General features: G+C 38.4%; 1 protein-coding gene across 2 annotated transcripts in view; it reads left to right on the plus strand.

The window, feature by feature from the left end:
- Positions 1-338: 338 nt before the first annotated feature.
- The window catches only part of Rock1 (Rho associated coiled-coil containing protein kinase 1), a 97,646-nt gene continuing 80,656 nt past the window's right edge, over positions 339-17,328 (plus strand). For both annotated transcript variants that reach the window (XM_055625470.1, XM_055625471.1), the window contains exon 1: positions 339-432. In XM_055625470.1, the coding sequence (XP_055481445.1) occupies positions 340-432 (93 nt within the window). In that variant the 5' untranslated portion in view covers position 339. The remainder of the gene's footprint in view (positions 433-17,328) is intronic.

The following is a 17,328-nucleotide window of genomic DNA, read 5'->3' on the forward strand; positions in this document are numbered from 1 at the left end:
ACTGGGCCCCGCCATGGCGAAGGCTGCCGGGGCCCGCTAGGCTGAGGCGCCTTGCCGGAGCGAGCGGGCTGCTGGCGACGGCGCCGTCGGCTGTGGCGAGGGGCTGCCGGGTGGGATGCGACCTTGGGCGTCCGAGCGGCTGCGGGTCGCTGTCAGCCCCAGCCTGGGGTCCGGAGAGCAGGGGTCCCCTCAGTGAGGGGGAGGAGGGGGAACCGGGTGCACCTGGTGACCCCGAGGTTCCGGCTCCTCTGCCCCGCGGCTGCAAACCCACCGCGGAGGAAGTTGGTTGAACTTGCTTTCCGCTGCGAGGACGAAGGTATTGTCACAAGGAGCAGCATCATGTCGACTGGGGACAGTTTTGAGACTCGGTTTGAAAAAATCGACAACCTGCTGCGGGATCCCAAATCGGAAGTGAATTCAGATTGTTTGCTGGTGAGTGCCGCTGTTTTTTTTTTTTCTGGGTTGCCTTGGGCTCCTCTTGGTTGCAGTCTTGTTAACTGCAACGAGTCTCAGGTGTGCATAGTCATCTTGGGAAGATGCCAGATTGCTCTTTTGCAAGAATTTTGAAGCACCAGTAAACTATGAGGTCCAAGCCCTTTTTTAGCAATTTCACTGGTTCTCTGCTAGCTGCTCAGAACTTCTGGTTTTGATTCAGCTCCGTCAGTCCACCGAACACACTTAGAAACTGCGATTGCAGGCATCGCAATTGCAGGCATTGCAGAACGTTAAACACGTTTATATTGTACAGTTTGTTGAAAGACGATCCTAGTATTAACCTTCCCATAGTTTGACAGTAGAATTGAAAATCTACTTTCTATTTACGGAATTCCCAGGGGTTTGGAGTTTAGCCTTGGAAACGATAATGGAGAATTGATACCGAGGAAATGATTTTTAAGATAAAATTTTAGGTGACCTGAGGCTAAAGAAACTTTGTTGAACGTTCAATGCAAACACGTAAGATAACTAAGCCAGCACAAGGTTGATGACTTTAAAAACATTGTTAGTAAATATATTTCATTCGTGTACATCAATAACCATTTTTGCTACTTTAAAAATATTCTAAAGTACTTAGGTTTTACCTTAAAAATTGTGTAGTCGTTGATACTAAGTACAAATATTTGTAAATAATAGGTATTCGAGTGCCGCCGGTACAGTTACTATTACTACTTTTAGTTCAGACAAAACCACATGATCTCTAAAATCATGTTTCAGTGCCTATATGGACATGGGACCTCAGAGAATTAACTTTGTGTATCATAGTTTGGAGATTTAAGATTTAATAGTGGCATTCACAGAGATAACATTTTAAAATCCCTTATTGGATCAGGAAATTTTGTAGATTAAAATTAGTGTACATTTCAGTTGTTCTAAACATCTCTGTACAGTTACAGTGTGCAAGGTTTCTCGCCAAGGCTTTCACTTCACGATTGCTCCAAACATACTTGACTATGAAATGGGAACTCTGGGTAGTGTAAAATGTCTTACCCACATTATAGATGCTTTTAATACTGAGAAACAAGGTTGATGCATAATAAAGTTAAAGTATTTTATTGAATGATAGAAGTGAAAGGAATTATAATACTTACTTAATGTGTTCCACGGCTGCTATATCTTTCAATATTTACAAAAGTAGTTCTTTGATTTTCTTGTTGCTTTTATTAGTGGTCCTGCCAGTTGGACCCAGCACATGCTAACTCCACCATTAAGCTGTTAATCCTATTCTGCTTTTTTTGCTCCCCCTGTTATGAATTTTTAAGGAGGGTTTAGGAGCTTTTATTTTATTTTATTTTTATTGCTAGTTTTCACATTTGCTACAGCATCATTTAGGAGGAATCGGATAGAGTTGAGAGTACAAGAAAATAAGTGTATGTTGCATGGACTCTTTTGAGAGCTGGATCTACTTACAAAGATATTTTAATATCCATACACAGAAACAAAGTGAGACATTTTATAGATTGAGAAAACAACTGATTCATTCCAAATGATTACTTATCATTTTTCAATTAATCATTTTCAATAATCATATTACGGAAACTGAACGGGAAAAAAAGTGCTGTGAGTGGAGAGGGCCAAAGTGTACTTTCTGCTGAATTGGCTGCCGGTGGAAATAACATAAATGGAGGGTGGTGGGGCATCCAGGGCTGTCTGTGTGACGTCCTTTAGAGAAAGGAGACACAGCTGGAAGGATGGGGTTAGAGGTGGAGGGTTTGAGCACACTTAGGGCTGTCACAGAATGAATGAGTATGAGTAACCTAGTAAGGTAGGTTTGTGTGAGAAAAGATCGGGGACAAAGTGAGATTGGAGAATTTCCAGATTACCGTAATAGTCCACACACAGTCGCAACCGGGGCTAGGACATGAAAATGAGGAAGGAAGAATTGATGGGACTTGATTGACAAGAGTTCAGAACTAGAGAGGCATTAGTTACATGATTCTGAAAATGTTGAGCCTGGCTTACAGTGAGAATGATGAACATAATCAGGTTTGGAAATTGCTTGAGAAGAATAGATCTACAGATGTATTTAAATTTGTTGTATTTGACAAGATAGTGAGATGAGGGTGAAGAAATGGCCTGTAGGCTACTTGAGATGTTGAATTAAACTTAAAGAATAACGGTTTGGGGGGCTGGAGAGATAGCTCAGAGGTTAAGAACACTCGCTGTTCTTCCAAAGGTCCTGAGTTCAATTCCCAGTCAACCACATGTTGGCTCAGAACCATCTATAGTAAGATCTGGTATGCAGGCATAATGTTGTATAAATAATAAATAAATCTTAAAAAAAAAAAAAAAGAATAAGGGTTTGGAAATCATTTACATAGAGCACAAGTTGAAGCCGATATAACAAAAAGGAATAACTTAGAGAGAGATCTAAGGGTCAAAGATAAAGGTTGAATAAAGAGGAAAAGTTGAAGAAGCAAGCACTCAATGTCCTCAGTGTCAAGGTAGGCCGGGTATTAGGAGCGCAAGACTTTACAGGAACATTTTGAGAACGGATAGTGAATGGACAGATTTGATTACTTCCTCTCTGTTGTAATAATCTTATAATCTTGATCTGTTAAAATTTTCATTATTGGGGCTGGAGAGATGGATCAGCGGTTAAGAGCACTGGCTAATCTTCCAAAGGACCTGGGTTCTATTCCCAGCAACCACATGGCAGCTCACAACAGTCTGTAACTCCAGATCTGACACACTCACACTGACATACATGCAGACAAACACTAATGCATATAAAATAAAATAATTAAAAATTTCATTATTGAAAGTGACTATTGAAATCTTATCAGATCACTCTGAACTTTATTTTTTTTTTAATTTTATTTATTTTATGTATATGAGTGTTCTAGTTGCATTTGCACCTGCCAGAAGAGGGAATCAGTTTACATTATAGATGGTTGTGAGCCACCATGTGGTTGCCAGGAATTGAACTCAGGACCTCTGGAAGAGCAGACAGTGCTCTTAACCACTGAGCCATCTCTCCAGCCCCACTCTGAACTTTAAAGATAAGAATTTTCCTTGGAAACAGAAATCCACTTTTCAGTTTTATAGTGTCTAGCATGAGTTTTCTTTGTACAGTATTGTATGTTTATCATTGAGCAGTCATTCATTTACTCAGTTCACTTTACTTTTCACAGTGACTTACCAGGTCACTATACTTTTTAATGAATTTGTTCTTGTTTTGTGTGGAGTTTAAAATTGTTTTAGATTGGAGGTATAATACCTCTTTCACTTTGGTTGCCTCTCCAGCTTTGTATGTATGTGTGCCATGTGCATGTAAGTGTTGTTAGAGGCCAGAAAAAGGGTGTCAGATCCCTTGGAGCTGGAGTTATGGGTGGCTGAGTCACCCATTTGAGTACTGGGAACTGAACCCATGTCCTCTGCAAGACATGGACAAGACAAGCAGCAAGAGCCCTTAGTTCTCTCCAGCCTCTGTTTAGATTACTTTCACCCTTGCTGACTGATTGAGCTGATACTATGTTCATATTGTTTGTCACATGTAGTCCTTGTCATTCTAGTCTTTTAAAATCTCATTATTTATAGGTTGTGAGATTGTTTGCTCTAGATCCACTCTTCTTCAGTCAGGAAAGCTTTCAAACTTTTTGGTTTCACAGCAGTTGGCTAGCAAATGTCTAACTTTACCCAGAAAACACTTTTTTTTTTTTTGTCTGAAGCAGTAATAATATTACTAGTTTACCTGGAAGAAACACTGATTAAGTGGCTGTCCCATCATTTCTTCAAGAGCATGACTTTCTTTTCAGTTTTCTTCTATCTGGTGAAGTATAAGCTGTGGGTGGAGGAAGGGAAAGGAACCATGTTACTAGAGCATTCTAGCACTGTTGTGTCCCTTAGTACATATTTGTTACTGGTTTGTTTGTTTTTTTTTTTTTTTTCAGTATGTGAAAGGCAAATGTAAGAAGATTTAGATGCTGGTTTTCATTTTTCTTCCATGAACTTCTCTTTTCTGTATTTTTGACTAGTGCTTTCCCCATCTTTTCATTGCAGATTTATTTTTTCCCTTTGCCTTGAGTTTAGTGGATAATTTATTCCAAACTTGAAGCATCAGTTCCTTATCACTCTTTCCATTTTCTACAAATCATTTACATATTTATTAATTGTATGTTTCTGTGTGTCTGTGCTTGCCATATGGATGTCAGAAGACAAATTTTGTGGAGAGTTTGTTCTTTTAGTTCACCTTAATGTCATTACTGAGGAAGTAACTCAGGTTGACAGGCTTGTTTTACAAGCGTCTTTATTGACTGAGCCATCTCATTTGCTATTTATTCTTTTATTTATTTCAAATACTAAACATTTAACTGATTTTTAGGCATCTCTACTTGGACATTATATTATCACCAAATTTCTTATATTCTGAAATAAGTTATTTGCGTTGTTAGGATCACTACTGTCTTTGCCAGTAAACTGAACATTTTGTTGTGAAGTTTTTGGCAATACTAGGCTTTGAGTAGATTGTTACATAAGCTCCATCCCTTTACCAGTTGGATTAATCATTTTTTGAAAATATGCTACTGTTGGTTGGATGAAAAAAACCTAAGATAATTAAGTCTTTGGACCTCAGGGCCTACAGGTTCATAGCTATATGCCTACTGGTATTCAAAGCTATGTGGCTACCGTTGTTCAAAACTGTGTGCCTGTTAGTACTCATTTCAAGTTTATGGGTGTTACTAGTATTAGGACATACGACTGCTTTGGACCAAACCTTTTTCCTTAGCGTTTTTTGTTTGTTTGTTTTGTTTTTAAGAGATGGGACTTTGTCTTAGTCACTGTTCTGTAACTGTTAAGAGACAGCATGATCAAGGCGTAACTGTTAAGAGACAGCATGATCAAGGCAATTTTTATTTTAAAAATGCATTTAATTGGGGCTTGCTTATGATTTTAGAGGTTTAGTCCATAGGCAGCTGAGAGCTGTATCCTGATCTGCAAGCACAGACACACACATACACACACACATATATATGCATATACACTGGGCCTGACTTGGCTTTTGAAAACTCAAAGCTCACCCCCTGTGATGCACCTTCTCCAGCAAGGCCACACTTCCTAGTAATTCTGAAATAATGTCACTCCCTTATGATTAAGCATTCAAATATATGAGCATTCTTACTCTAATCACAGGTTCTCACTATGATGCTGAAGGTAGCCCCCAAAAATTCCTTGCTTTAAGCAGTGAAATTCTTGCATCAGCTTTGCAAACATGCATAATTTAAACTATTCTGTTCTGATTGTTTATTACTATGACGTTTAAAAAACTAGTCTCCTATTTCATTTACATATTTAGTAAATGTTTCTGTAGATCTAAATGTGACTTCAAATCTAGGCCTTGTCATGTGTGAGCTGGAGAATTTTAGGCAACTTATTATATGTAATCTCTTGAAAGCTCATTTTAGCTTCAAGAAAATGAGAAAGAAGTTATTCTGCTAGTTTGTTATGAGAATTAAATAATGTAATTATCATAGTGTATGGTGGTTAGTAACCTGAAAATTGGTAACCATTATTGTTGTATTGTGTTTTGGTTTGGTTTGGTTTTTTGAGACCGAGTTTTTTTTGTGTAGCCTTGGCTGTCCTTGTTTTGTAGACCAGGCTGGCTGTAAAACTCACAGAGAGCTGCCTCCCTAAGTGCTGGAATCATAGCTGCACTGGCTTGTCATATGGCAGTATTGCTGATACATTGTCTTCTTTAACCACAGAGTAATTTACCTGACACCTAAGACTATAATCCAGATATGTATCATTAAAACATCCAAACAAAATATATTAAAATATGTAGACATTACGATGGATTCAATTAGAGGAGGGGGTTTTTGGAGACTGTTCACTTAGTCATGTTTTATTTTGTAGTTGTGGGCATTAACCCATTATCTTGCATGTTCATGGCAAATGCTTTCCAAACTCTGAGTTACATCTCCAGGCCTTTAGTCAGGATTTACAATATACTTGTTTGAATAGGAATGGCCCTGTAGGCTCATCTGTTTGAATGCTTGGCTGTTAGGGAGTAGTGCTGTTTGACAGGGATTAGGAGGTGTGGCCTTGTTGGAGTAGGTGTAGCCTTGTTGGAGGAGTGTGTGACTAGGGGTAGGCTTTGCGGTTTCAAAAACCCATTCTAAACCCAGACTTTATCTTCCTGCTGCTTTTCTCTCCGTTTCCGCCTTCATTCTGTCTTGTTCCTCACCCTGAAACTGTAAGCAAGCCCCAATTAAATGCTTTCTTTGTAAGAGTTGCTGTTGGTCATGGTGTCTCTTCACAGCAACAAAATACCGACTAAGACAATCCCTAATTTCACTAAGGTTTTAGGTTAGTGTGAAAGGCAGTTGGGAGCTAATTAGTTAAGATTTAGTTGTTATCGTGCTCTCTTTTTATGTCTACCCTGTACTTTCAGTAGGTCTTCTGTAGGGGCCCTCTGGCACCACTATGGGCTTAAAAAGAAGTGGCTCACGGTGACAGGCAACAAATTGGGTCATTCATTAAATCTGAATCAGACATTTTTAACTCAGAAGAAGGAATTGTATATAAATTTTGAATTATATCAGCCTTTATATCTTACAATTTACTTTTATGTCATGGTTATAAATTTTGGTATATGGGCAGTGAAAACTACAGATTCTATAATGGAAATTACAGAAAAGCTTATGTATCAGGAAATACTCAAATGGGTTTCTGTTACTGAAGATCCATTAGCACTGCTTTCCTGTTCCGGTACTCACACAAAGAGAACTCTTCAGTTAGTTGAAGTCCATACCATAGCTGTTTATAGCATATACGTCTATATGTAAGAAGATGGACAGATGTCAGCAAGTTTGCTCATCACTTAAAGATACTGGCTGCTTAGCCTGACAACATAAGTTACATCCTTGGAGCCCACACGGTGGAAGGGGAGAATTGATTTCTGTTAGTTGTCTTCTGACCATGTGATATGTGTGCCTACCCACACATCCTGTCTTAGTCACTACTCTAGTGCACTGAGGACACACCATGACCATGGCAACTCTTACAAGAGAAAGCAATTTAGTTAGGGGCTTGCTTACAGTTTCAGAGGCGTAGTCCATCGTCATGTCAGGGAATGTGATGGCAGGTGTGATGCTGAAGCTGTAGTTTGAGAGCCACATCCTGATCTGCAGGCAGGGAGAGGCAGACTGGGCCTAGCGTGGGGTTTTGAGACCTCGAAGCTTACCCACCCCAAGCTGCACTTCTTCCAGGTGGGCCTTACCTCGTAGTGTCGCTCCCTGGAGACCGAGCGTCCAAATACATGAATCCATGGGGCTGTTCTCGATCAAATGACAACATACATACGTACAAAATAAATAACTGAACTTTTTAAAAAGGTGAACATCTAGGTAGTACTGTAATTTGCAACATGAAATGGTAATTTTTAAAAAAAACATGCTATTGGCATGATGGTAGTAAAAGAACACTGGACTTAACGTTCAAAACATTCTCATAGTCTTGTTATTTATTAACTCTTTGTAACCAATTAAATTTTTTTCTTGTCAGTTTCTTTTTTGTAGAGTGATAAAGAGTTGGATCAGATAGTTATTGATGTGCTTTGTATCTGTAAAGTCTGTAAGTCATTATAATTTTTAAATTGTCTTTGGGGCTGGAGAGATGCGTTAGCAGTTTCAAGAGCACCTGTTGCTCTTGCAGAAGACCCAGGTTTAGTTCCTAGCATTCAAATGGTGGTTCATAAACACATGTAACTCCAGTTCCAAGTGATCTGATACTCTTCTCTGAACTCCAAAGGTACCAGACACATACGTGGTGCATATACATACATGCAGGCAAAGAAACATACACATAAAATAAGTATAACAATTTTTTGAAAATTTATCATTGGTTTATTATTTAAGAAATAAAATTTGTAGATTTAAATGATACTGAGGTAGAAATACAACTATAGGAACTTATCTTTGGGTCATGCTATTTTTGGAAGTAGTTCCTAAACTGATTTTACTTGTTCTATTTGGCACTTGTTTTTGTATTTTGTACCTTATTATTATAAGGGCAGTGGTTCTCAACCCTCCTAAAGTTGTGACCTGATGTTCCTCATGTTGTGGTGGCCCCCAACCATAAAATTATTTTTGTTGCTTTTTCATAACCATAATTTTGCTACTGCTATGAACCGTAATATAAATATCTGTATTTTCCAGTTGTTTTAGGTGATTCCTGTGAGAATGTTGTTAACCCTCCCCAAAGGGGTTGTGACCCACATGTTGAGAACTGCTCTAGGGTTTGTGCTTTTTGAACAAAGATGATAATCAAGATGCTTGCTTTTATACCCATTATACTATATGTATGTGCCCTGAGTGGTGGTACAAACTTGTAATCTCAGCCTTTAGGAGGTACAGGCAGGAGGATCAGGAATTCAAAGTCATCCTCAGCTACATTGTGAGTTTAAGGTTAGCCTGGGCTGCAACAGAGCTTGTCTCAAACCAAAACATACGCACACAAACACACATATACACACATTGCACAAATAAGTAAAATATGTGTTGTTTTTCTAAAATGTAGATCTTTTCTGTTTGGGATTATGAAATATAAAGTGTACTTTTCTTATAATTGCTAAACGATTAGTAGGAGGCTAGGTACTCAGATTAAAGTGTGATACTGTACAGAGGCAAGAGCTTTATGTCTACTCTTGACATCATTTAAAAGGCTGGCAAACTGGATGGGCGCGGTGGCACATACCTATAATCCCAACACTCTGGCAGAAGAGGCGGGCAGATCTCTGTGAGTTTGAGGCCAGCCAGGCCTACAAAGGGAGTCCAGGACAGCCAGAGCTACCTACATAGAAAGAACCTGTCTCGAAAAACAAAACAAAGAACACAAACCCCCAAAAGGCTGGCTAAACTCCAATACTTCCTGTACTAACTTTTGGCAAGAGATTGATATTTTACTCAGATTGTTTTCTGATTTACTTTTGCAACAGTGGATCATGTTAATTTCTTTTTTTTTTTTTTTTTTTTTTTGTTATCATTCATCCACTCAACAATATTTACTTGGTATGTATTCTGTACTTGGAACTCTAAAAGGCAGTGGGGACACCATTTAGTGAGTTAAAAGCAAACATGGGTCCTGCTGTCATGGAATTCATAATTGTAGGGAAAAAATAGTAAATGTGTGTCACACTAAGATCGTGTTGGGGTAAGGCCTGAAGGGGAGATAGAGTATGTATGTATGACCCATGCTATTATTCTAAGGTTTGGGATATATTTAAAGACTTGTGGTAAAGCTGTCTGAGTTATATAATTTCCATATAAGAGTTGTGGAGTTTCTGAATCAGATCTCTTGAGGAGCTTATTACCGCAATGACTTATCATATCTAACACAAACACTCCTTGTTTCATTAATTTCCAGTTTATGTTTATTTTTCTGTGTATCTAAAGTAGATTTTTCATTTTTTAATCCAGTTACTGTATTAAAATATGGGTCTGTGCAAACTAAACAGTCTACATTACATGCTACTGGTTTTATTTGCTTTGATTTGGTTTTTTAAAAGTCTTTTTTTTTTTTTTTTTCCCAGAGCTGAGGACCGAACCCAGGGCCTTGCGCTTGCTAGGCAGGCGCTCTACCACTGAGCTAAATCCCCAACCCCTTAAAAGTCTTTTAAATAGGGAGTCTCCTTATCTCAACTTCTCATCTGTTATCTGATGTCTTTTTGAAGAGACGAAGGCAGTGATACTGTTATCTATTTTTCCATCTGGATTTTTCCACTCCTGTACTGACTGTATTTCTTGGATAAGTTGATAAATTTGAAACCTTGGTTTAACTATGTTGGACTTTTTTTCATTAAATTTTTAATTTTTATATTAATTACATTTTATTCACTTTGTATATGTTGGACTTTTCAGTAAACACTTCCATAGATGTTTTTATTTTCTTTTGTTTCACAGCAAGAAGCATGTATAATTTTTAGTATTCCTTTCACATTTAACTATTTAATTTAATTCAGAGGACTTTTTGTCATTACTTCTGACTGTACCTTGAAATACACTCTATGATACAAAGGATGAATGCTTCAACTTTTAATTGCTACTTTGCAGAGGAAGGTACTTTTCGAGCCTTAATGGCACAGACAAACTGTTACAAAGGTAAGATAATATTCTAGGAAACCCTTCAGTTTGGTGATGATGCGGTACCCCTGGGACTGCCTCCACTGTTTTAGAGACTAATGGGATGAAAGAAGAGAGAAAGGCAGACAGTGCTCTGAACCACACAGCCATCTTTCCAGTCCCAACTGTGATTGTTGCTTCATGCTGCTTTGCTGATTGTTGTTTTTGGATGGCCTGGGGAAGGAGTTCCAAATGCTTGTTCATTGATCAACTACCTCAGAACCGTTTACCATGTGAGAAACAGCACTGACAGAGATAGGGTAGTGGAATTTGTACTCTTAGTAGGGTTTAGATGTGTGTATGGTGTGCTAGATATTACACCTCCTGCATCTCTTTTGGGAAACTGCTGGTAGGAAATCGAAGTAGGAATAAATAGGAAAAGCCTTGACTCCATTTAAGATATTCTTTTAAGAAGAGAAAAATAATCACTAGGCTATGTTGGAGAGGATTAGCATAGTAAGTTGGCAGAAATGACTGGTTTCATTTTGCTTGATAGAGCTATTTTTGTTTGTTTACAATTTGAGAATCAAATTTGATATAGAATCTAAGGAAAGTAGGTAGATTTGATTTTTAAGTTTTTCTTTGTGTGGGTGTGTGTGCTCATGCATATGATTATGTATATGGGTGCATGTTGGGAGGTTGCGGTTCAGAGAGCAATCTGGCAAGAGTCAGTTGTCTCCTACCATGTGGATTCCAGGGATCAAAATCAGATAGCAATCTTGGTGGCGAGCACCTTTATCTGCTGATTCCTTTTGCTGGCCCCTGGATCCGATTTTTTTTTTTTGGGGGGGGGGGAGAGATGAAGAATCAAATTTTATATCAAATCTGAATAAAGTGGTCTTTTAATTATTACATTTCTGTTTCCTTCCTGCCATAAGAAAAGGACTTGTTTTCTTTATAACATTTGCTTATTCATTGATTCATCAATTTTGTGTCTGGAATTGTTTAATGTGGAAAAGCTGTACAAGACTAATTTACTATTTGTAAGAACAAATATTTTCACAAAGTCAACAGATTGGAAGTTCTACAATTGTTTTTTTCTTAAATGAAAACATATTTAGACTATTTAAGGCTTCTGAGCTACTACGTTTGTGATATTAATGCTCTTCAGGCAAGCTCACTCAAGCAGGTATCTGATTATCTTGTTCATAGATTTGTCACTTGTTTTTGGAGTGATGCCTGGCCCATTATAAGTTATATTACTGCCCCCTCCATGTTTCTGGATTTTGGATGAGAGAACACAGGATAGTAATTGTAACTGGTATTTGCTACTTGATGGGTTCTTCTTTCTTCCATACTTCTCCATCCCTTTTATTCTTTCCTTCCAACTCCCTGCCACTAGATAAGAGAGAAAAAAGGATAGAGAGGAAAGGAAAGAGATCCCTTAATAGTCAGAAGTTGCAAAGGGGGTGACATTATTGTTAGGCTACTTCCTGCTGATTTAAGGGCATTTGAGTTTCTTGGAGCAAGTTTGTTCTTTGCTTTCAAGATAGCTAATTTCTTGTTTGTTCTTCTGTGAGGATGACTACTTAACAAACCATAGCCACCTACCAACAAACCAACAACCACCCATGCTTCTGGGGCCCTCGCATTTATATATCCTCTGTAAAGTCCCCAGCATTTGTCACATAGTCGGAGAAACTATATGCAGCTGGCAAAATTACACCTCTGCTAGAGCATGAGGGAAATCATAGTCAGCTGCTTTGAAGCAGCCTCATATCCCCACACCTGGGATTAAAACAAAATCATATTCTTAAAATACTTCTGTGGGGTTTTTTTTTTTTTTTTTTGAGGGGGGGTTGTTTGTTTGGTTTGGGATTTTTTTCAAGACCGGGTTTCTCTGTGTAGCCCTGGTTGTCATGGACTCTTTGTTGACCAGACAGTAAGATTGGGCACATTTATTTAATTTTTATAATAGTCTGTAGACTAAGCGAAAGATATTATTGCCACATTTGAATAAAATAACACCTCAGAAAAGGTTGAGCTATCTAACAGCATATTGCTAGTGAGTGGCAGACTTACTGATATTACTGTGTAGTGTATCAGGAAGAATATAACAATTTAATGTGCCTCAAAGGTAAGTATTCTTGTAGGGAGTAGAAGAGAATACTTGGTACACAGAATGCAATAAATAAAGCAATTTTGAATGAAATGAAAATAAAATGTAGGTATGTATAAAAACTTCAGTGGCAAGGAGATATACAAAGATGTAGGGAAAAGATCTTAACAAATATTTATTGAAAGGGTTGTGAAACTAAGTCCTGTGATATTTTATCTTAGAAACTGTAATCACAAATTTGACTAGACAAGGGACTGGTGAGATGGGTCATTGGGTAAAAGGAAAGCCTGATGACCGGAGTCTGATCCCCAGAATCCATGGTGGAGAGAACTGACTCCCATATATTGTCCTCTGACCTCCAAGTATATGCCACACTACATATACATGAACACACACACATGCTAATTTAAAACTTTTTTTAAAAAAATTTAAAACCATTTTTAAAAGATATGATGAGATGATGAGTAAACTTGAGATCTTTGTCTGAACTTGAAGTATGTTATGAGGTTAAGATAATTGTCTACTGAGAACTGTGAGCTGCCTATGGAAGCAGCAGGAGAGAATCTAATGGAAGAGTCCAGTAGCCGTGCCTGCACATTTTAGAGAGACAGGTAGCTGTCTTGTCTGCACAATTACCTTGAAAGCTTCATATACCTGGAATGTGAATATGAGTGTTGTCTCCAGTGCATTAACTCAGTGCAAAGTGCACCCATTGGAAGAGTTTTGAACTCCTGTGAGGACCTCATGGAACTAGAGTTCCAGTAAAGCTATTTTACAGATAGAAATGTTTCAGGGAGACACAACGTTGGGTGTGGACATAGCCAATAGCCATCTTGATTTAGGTAAGTTGAGAAGTCTATTATGGGTAAGCCTATTACGGGTATTGGCAAACAGAATTGGAGGAGTTTGCTGAGGTTCAGCTACTCAGTTTGTGTTCTGGGTTTCCAAATGGTTGACATTAGGCTGCCACTGCTGTGAACTGGATGAACAAACAAGCAAAGATTGAAAGGTGGATGTTTGCAGATAATCCATTAGGGGTAATTTTGCTGTCTTACAGAACTTGTCTTCTGTATTGTAGACTTGGAAAATCTGCCATCACTAGCCTTTGACCACTCTGTGGATGAATTTTCTGTTATATTGAGTGATGATTTTCCTTGCTGTGGTTTGTTGACATCATTTGTTTCTCTGATACAAATGATGTGTGGATCATGAATGTTATTGTTGAAGAGATATTGTATACATTATTCATTGTGCAGATTCAAATTCAGGATGATCATGACTTCCTAGGAAGATGCCTTGTGATGAATACTAGCGTGATCAGTCCTCCAGTTTATCTTGGGCAAGACAAATAGACCTTTAAACACTTATATATCTCTCTCTCACTCACTCACACACAAACTGCCTACTAAAATAGGAATTTGTAGTGTCTGGGAAGTTAAGTGTTGATAGACAATATGAGTAAGCTATGAAGTGTGAAGCATGGTGTTCTGAAGGGTAATGGTGAATAGTTATGGGGTAGTGATTAATGACACCATCATGCATACCATTCAATTTTAAATAATAGTAACATGTTACCAAGTTTAGGTAAAATAAGATTGGGAGTACCTTAGTTTGCTTTCTTTTGCTGTGATAAAACACTATGACCAAAAGCAGCTTGAAAAGGAAAGGGTTTATTTCAGCTAGCGTTTATAGTCCATCATTGAGGAAGTCAAAACAGAAAGGAACTCAAGGCAGAAACTTGCAGACAGAACTAAAGCAGAGATCATGGAGGGACTCTGCTTACTGGCTTGCTCTCTAGACTCTTTTTGGTTTTTCAAGACAGAGTTTCTCTGTGTAGCCTTAGCTTGTCCTGGATTCACTTTGTAGACCAGGCTGGCCTTGAACTCACAGAGATCTGCCTGCTTCTGCCTCCCCATGTGCTAGGATTACAGGTGTGTGCCACTGTGCCTGGCTAGACCCATTTTTAGATTCCTTCCTTCCTTCCTCCCTTCCTCCCTCCCTCTCCTCTCCCTCTTTCTTTGTTTCTTTTTCCTTTTTTTTTTGGTTTTGGTTTTTTTGAGACGAGTTTCTGTGTTTAGTCTCGGCAGTCCTGGACTCACTTTGTAGACGAGGCTGGTCTCAAACTCACAGAGATCTGCCTGCCTCTGCCTCCCAGAGTACTGGGATTACTAGATATATTTCTTATAGCTCCCAGGACTACCTGCTCCAGGGTGGCACTGCCCACAGTGGACTGGGCCTTCTGACATCAATCATTAATCAAGAAGATGCCTTACAGACAGGACAGGGGAGGGGAAATAGGGGCAGTGAGAGCAATACTTATCTGTGGGTATAATGATAAATACTTAAAATAGTTAGGAATTATGGTTATTTAGTGAAGTCATGGATCTTGGGAGGAGAACCTACAACCTCTGCTTCACTAAATAACCATAATTCCTAACTATTTTAAGTATTTATCATTATACCCACAGATAAGTATTGCTCTCACTGCCCCTAGTAGTTGACCAGGTTTCCAGTGGGTTTTCGTGTTGCACATGCCTCAAGTCCAATTAGAGAACTGTTGATTCAAGTAGGTTTCCTAGTAAGGGGAACAGGAACTATTTCTGACATGAACTCAATGACTGGCTCCTTTACCCCCCACCCCCCACCCCCGAAGGAGGAACAGTTTTGCTAGGCTACAGAGGAGGACATGGCAGCCAGTCCTGAAGATACCTGATAAGCTAGGGTCAAATGGACCTCCCCTAGCAGTGGATTTGGAAAGGATCAGGGAGGGTGGGACAGGAGGAAATGAGGGAGGGGGCTACAGCTGGGATATAAAGTAAATAACCTGTGATTAACATAAAAAAATAAAAATTAATAAAAAGAAAACTTGATTATCACCAACAGTGTGTATGCATGCCACTGTTGCACCTGTAGGGTTATTGTGCCATGCTGGTTTATAGCCATCACATCTGGGTAGGACTGTTTGTTACTTCTCTTCTTCGGAATCTTTTGTAGTGCCTTCTTACAACGGTAGTCCTCGGGGATGAAGCTTTTGTGTCAGAACAAGCCAAGATTTATTGTGTCTTGTGCCTGACTTACATGGTATCTTCAGCAGTGGGGACCTTTAGTCCCTGGGAGACAGTCAGAGGCAACAGCAGTAGTTTATGTTTGGGGAGTCTCTTAGACAACTCTGATAACAAAAGACGGCTTCTCATCCCTGCTACTGTAGTTTTTGTTAGGTAATCTATAGCTCTTGTGAGAAGCCTTACCACTCCAGATAGGAATTTGTTTTTTAACTATGTGTGTATATATAGACTTATATGCATTATGTGTAATTTTAGGTATATAGATAATATGATTCCTTATGACTTTTTTCCTTTACTGTTTTAATGTCTTTACTGTTACTTTACCCCTTCCTCTTTTTTCTGTATTTATCTCCCCTCTCCCTAATTAAAGTCCCTCCTTTCCCATTTCCTCCTTCAAATAACCTATTTTGTTTGTTTGTTTTGTTTTTGTTTTTTGTTTTCCTTCCCAAGACAGGGTTTCTTTATGTAGCTTTGGCTGTTCTGAAACTTGCGCAGTAGACCTGGCTGGCCTTGAACTCAAGAGTGCTTCTGCACCACCACAGCCCTCCTGGCTTCAAATCACCTTTTAAAAATCCTGTAACCCCGATGTTTAGAAGGGCAGAGTAAATCTTAATTAAGATTGGTGTATTGGTTTTGTTTTTTCTTTCTCTGGGTCATACTTTTTGTGATGTCTAAGATGTCTCCACTCAGCTTTAGATCTTAAAGAGTTTACCCTGTTTTTCCCTTAAAGGTTTAATTTAACATTTAAATCAGTGAGTTAATATAAATTGTGAAGTTTAAGTTGAAGTTCATTTTTCTTGTGGTTGTATCATTGATCCGGAATTCATTGAATTGTTTATCTGCAAATTTATTTGGCTATCCTTTATTGGTCTTTTCTGGTGTTTCCTGTACCTGGTCTATTTTACAGCTTTGTCCTCTATGAATAGTATACGGTCTTGATTATTATGGCTTTTTAATGAGTCTCAAACTTGGCTAAAGTGGTTTCAAAATTATATTGCTACTTTATAGTTTTTTTGGCCTTTCTATATTAATTTTAAAATGTGACCATAGCTCTGAAATAATTTGTTATATTTTATAGGAATTGCATCAGATCTGTATTCCTATTTTGGAAGCACTGAAGTCTGTTTCCTCTTTGATCTGTGAATGTTTGTTTGTTTTGTTTTGAGACAAGTCTCATGTTTTGAATTTTAAAAAATTATTTCTCCAGAGAATTCTATGAAACCTTTAAAGAATTAACACCAATTTTTCACAACCTCTATATAGCCTTGAATTTCAAAAAAAAATTCAACTGTCTGTAACTCCAGATCACAGGATTCATCATTCTTACACAGGTATACATGCAGGCAAATCACCAATGCACATAATAAAATATAGTAATCATTAAAAATGAACAAACAAGCTAGGTGATTGTGGCACATGTCTTTAATCCTAACACTTGGGAGGTGGAGGCAGGTGGATCTCTCTGAGTTTGAGCCCAGCCTGGTCTACAGAGCAAGTTCCAGGCTATCCAGGGCTACACAGAGAAACCCTGTCCCGAAAAAAACAAAAACAATTTAATATATATATGTGTGTGTGTGTGTGTGTGTGT

The sequence above is a fragment of the Psammomys obesus genome, unplaced genomic scaffold (genome assembly GCF_907164565.1).
Source record: "Psammomys obesus unplaced genomic scaffold, mPsaObe1.curated_primary_1811, whole genome shotgun sequence".
Lineage (NCBI taxonomy): Eukaryota > Metazoa > Chordata > Mammalia > Rodentia > Muridae > Psammomys > Psammomys obesus.